Below are 4,092 nucleotides of genomic sequence, written 5' to 3'. Positions count from 1 at the left end.
GCTGATTTCCTTGCTCATTCCTAACTTGCGTGAGAAAATGCAGGAACTCGTTCCCCTCCCTCCTTCCGCCGTGCTCTGCTCTGGTTTTGCACCTAGACTGAACAGGGCTGGGCAATGTCCTCCCAGCCTGTCTCTGCAGGGGCTGGGGACGCATCACACAGCGTGTACCTTAAACAGACCTGACAGCATCTCTGAAATCCCGTCTCCCGCGTTGCACGCGCACTCTGAACCTTTCAGGCTCTCACGGCCTGCCAAGTCTGCATCGATCCGGACGGACGTCCCTGTCACTCCCACCTAACTGGGCAGAGGTGGCAAAGGCCCTCCTGCCGCTTGGAGGGACACGGTTTTGGAAACGACTCAGGGCCAGCAGAGGCTGTTTCAGGCGAGGATGAGGATGATCTTCCCTGGGGGGAGATGTCAAGCTCCCCTCAGTTAAGTGCCTAAACTGCCACCATGCTCCCTGGCTTAGTTGTCCTTCCCGGCTCTGGCTGGCTGGAGCTGTCACCAGTGAGGAGGCCGAGCATCAGATGGCAGGGGGACAGCAGAGGAGGAGAAGGAGGGGCCCCCACAGGCAAATTGCAAACTCTCCACCACAAGAAACTACGCAGGATAATGAGCAGCGGGTTTAATGGAGTGAAAGGACTGCAGCACGAGCGTCTGATAGCCCTCTCTCTCTCAACCAGGGGAGCAGAGATCGAAGGAGCTGCGGCAGGAGGGAGCAGATGTCCCGCCTGGCACCATTGAGGACTGGCTGGAGAAGAGAGCAAAGAGACTGAGCGCGGCTCAGAGTAACAGGTACCGGTGGCTGGGGAGTGTCCCTGTGGGGGCTGGCTGCTGCTTCTGACCCCCATGATGCAGAGGGGGGATCCCACAAGAGGGGTGTGAGTGGGGTAGGAGAAGGCGCGGGTGGTCAGAAGTCCCAACTCGATGGGACCCTCTGAGCTATCATTTAACACTCAGCGTGCCAGCGCTGTGTGCCTGCCTTTAGCACACACCGCAGACACGCGAATGGGTCTGGTCTTGCATGCCCACACCAGAGATGCGTGCGTGTGTCTCCCCACGTCCCCGGGGGACAAGCCAGGCCTTGCTGCCTGTGGCTGCTTCCCTCAGGAGGGCGAGCAGAGGGGTACGCCTGTGCTCCCTGCGGAGTGTGCAGTCATGCCTGGAAGGACAGTGCCACTGCCGTGCCAAGTTATTAATGCCCGGAGTTCAGTGGCAGGAGCCCGGTCTCATCTGTTGACAGCTTCCCCATCCCCTGCCTGCCCTGTCTGCGCATCCCTGCCAGTGAGAGGGTGGAATTAGCTCCTCCTCACAGCATTCATTCGGACTCGGGCACCTGCCGGTGCCTGCTGTTTCCTTCTTCACCTGACTGTGCCGCAGGCTTAATTGGATGACATTTGGGCAGGTGCCAAATCTCTCTTTTGTTCTTTTTCTGTTTGCTCCTGTCCTCTCCATGTTTGGTCTGGGCAGGATCTTCATTCTGGTGCTTGTCTGGGCTCGTTGCTTTCTGTTCACTCCATCCGTCAGCTTGGCTGCCCTTAGCCTTGCAGTGGTGCTCGCTGACAGCTGTAACCTTCCTACCCCCTGCACACTTCACGTGCCCCTGTTTGCTTGTCCTGCCTGTGAATCCCTTGATCTTGGGGTAGATCATCTCCTACAGAAGGTAGCTAGGTAGCTATCGCTATACCCAGAGGAATTTCCTGGCCTTCATAACTACTTGGTCCCTCCTGCCTCCAAAGATGCACAAGACCTGGGATTTCTGGGGTTGTCACTTTCTACCCAGCCTCTCTGTCCCTGCAGGCTCAGAAACCATCTGCTACAGGAACCAAACACCAACTATTCAAAGCTTCTCTTCCTGTGTCTGCCTTGCTGATGCCTGTCCCTATCATTTCTCTTCTCCCCGTGCTCTCCCCAGCCCCAGCATTGCCCTTCTGAGCAACTGTGTTTTGCCTTGGCTGACAGAGAAGTTATTTTGCACTGCCAGGGATGAGGGCCTGTTTTAGGCAGGTCCCTGTGCTCCTGGTGCCTGGGGAGTCCGTGTTCCTCTTGAAAATGCTTTTACAGACAAGGAGCTCCCTCTCCCTCCTGCAGTCCTTGAGGTCCCTGAAATGTGGCAGAATCTCTGGCAGGGTCTAACAGTGCTTTGGGGAGTTTGTGGTTTGCCCAGGGAGTGCCTTGCCTGGCTGATAATGTCAGTAAAGACTGTTAGTCTGCACAAAACAGTAGAGAGAGTGCTCTCAAGGGCAGTCATCTCCAAAAGGAGATGCTAGGGACCCAGCTCCACCTCTGTCTTCTCTGGCAGCACTGAGGAGGAAGGATTCAAGCTGGGAGGGAAGAGGTCTTGGAAGAGGTCGTGATCTCCCGGAGTGTGATGGGGAGCTGCTGCTGGGTTAAGCCTCAGCCTGCGAGCGTAGCGCTCTCTGCCTTGCCGCGGGCTTTCTAGCAGGACACCTGGGAGGCAAGCAGCGGTGGAGTACTTGTGGTCTCCAAGTACGCTGCAGTGCAAAGAAAACGCTGCAGTGGACTAGAAGTGGCCGTGTGGGCAGGTACTGCCGTGGCTGAAGGGCAGCACTTTCTTAAAGGCAGTAACTTGAGCACCATTTCTGTCACCTAAAATAGCCCCATGGGTGGAGAGGTGCCACCCAGCCTGCCACCCATCGTTTGTGCAGCCGCTCTCCCAGCCTGGCTGCGCTCAAGGGGACAATCTTCATTTGGAAGCCTCCACCTGATGCGTATTTTCAAAGTCACACTGTGCCGTTGCTTTCTGGAGAGGTGCGGTGGAGTTGGATGGAGTTCGTGTCTTTCTCTTAGCAGTGGAGCTCTGCCAGGGTGTGATTGATTTTTAACATGATTTCCAAAGGAAAGGGAGCGTGTCAGTGCACGTGAGTGCGTGCTTCTGCCGAACTGCTGTGGAGCCCACTTGCTGATTTCCATCAGAGAGGGGTCTGAGGCCTCAAAAATACCGAGATACTACAGGTTTCATGAACATGGAAGTGGATAGAGGAGAGTGATCCCATTAATGCTTTTGGAAAGGAAATATTCTTGACCCTTGCTAGATACCGGACAATCCACATGGGGCAGCCATTCTGAATGCTCCCGCTGTAGCTAAACCTTTGCTAGCAGTTGTATCTTATGAGAGCCCAGGGAATTGAGTGCCCAGACAGCATCCTCCCTATTGATTAGTTCTGCTCACAGAGCAGCTCATTAGTTGATAGCTGGGCTGTTCCCCCTTGCAGCCTTGTCCTGCTCCCCACCCCACTGCTGCTGTGGGGGCTCCCCTGCCTGCCGGACCGACGGGGCCTGGATGTGACAAAAAATATTCCTGCCCGAGAGGGGCTTGGCCTGTGTCCTAGCAGTCTTGTCTCATCCTGGGCCCTGAAGAATCCCCGTCAAGGGGATATGCATTAGACCAAATGACTTTGCTCTGTGTTAGTTGCCTAGAAAACACTGCACTCGACTCCTGTAGCTGGCTTTTGGCCACGTCGTCGGCCCTGCAGGGAGAGGAGGGTGCTGCTTCTCTGGAGCATTATGTAAAGGGGTTTGATTAGATTTCTTCTGGCGTAACAATTAAAAAGATTCATCAGGATTGGAGGTAGAGGCCTGAGAAGCTGGAAGGCTGCTGTCAGGGCTTGTGCTAAAGAACAAATGAGTTTCCTGCACTCAGGAATTAATGGAAAAGGTGCTTTTCCCATGAATTTAAACCTGCCCTGGCTGAGCACTCTCTGCGGCTGGAGACAAGGGGGCAATGCTTCTTGCTTTTGCACTTCTTCGGTCAGGTGTGGTGTTTGCAGCGGACTCAGCTACTAAACTTGAGGGAGAGAGACGGACAGAAAGTGTTTCCCAGGCTGTCAGTTGGAGGAGGAAGCCTGTTCCCTCTGCTGAAGGGTGCTTCTGTGAAAACACCCTGTCGTTTTGGCAGTTTCTCCGTTTCCGAGGGGTCCTTGTCCTTTGGGAAGTGCACAGCTGGCTTGGGATTCAGGCTGCTCGGAAAGAAACATCTGCTAATTTTGTTTGTTCTTCTCACAACTCAGCTGTGTGCAGAGTGGGGAGCAGCTGGGGCGGGAGGGGACGGGGCCAGCCCTGCTCCCGGCT

At 55.2% G+C, this 4,092-nt stretch overlaps 1 protein-coding gene across 1 annotated transcript in view; it reads left to right on the top strand.

The window, feature by feature from the left end:
• Positions 1 to 4,092, top strand: part of ZMAT5 (zinc finger, matrin-type 5) — a 12,905-nt gene that overhangs the window by 8,261 nt on the left and 552 nt on the right. Inside the window, exon 4 of the mRNA XM_009697938.1 lies at positions 684 to 820. Coding sequence (XP_009696240.1) covers positions 684 to 820 — 137 coding nt within the window. The remainder of the gene's footprint in view (positions 1 to 683; positions 821 to 4,092) is intronic.

Source organism: Cariama cristata, unplaced genomic scaffold (genome assembly GCF_000690535.1).
Source record: "Cariama cristata isolate BGI_N322 unplaced genomic scaffold, ASM69053v1 scaffold28073, whole genome shotgun sequence".
Classification (NCBI taxonomy): Eukaryota; Metazoa; Chordata; class Aves; order Cariamiformes; family Cariamidae; genus Cariama; species Cariama cristata.
The sequence above is the reverse complement of the archived record's forward strand: the minus strand, read 5'-3'. Positions and strand labels throughout refer to the sequence as shown.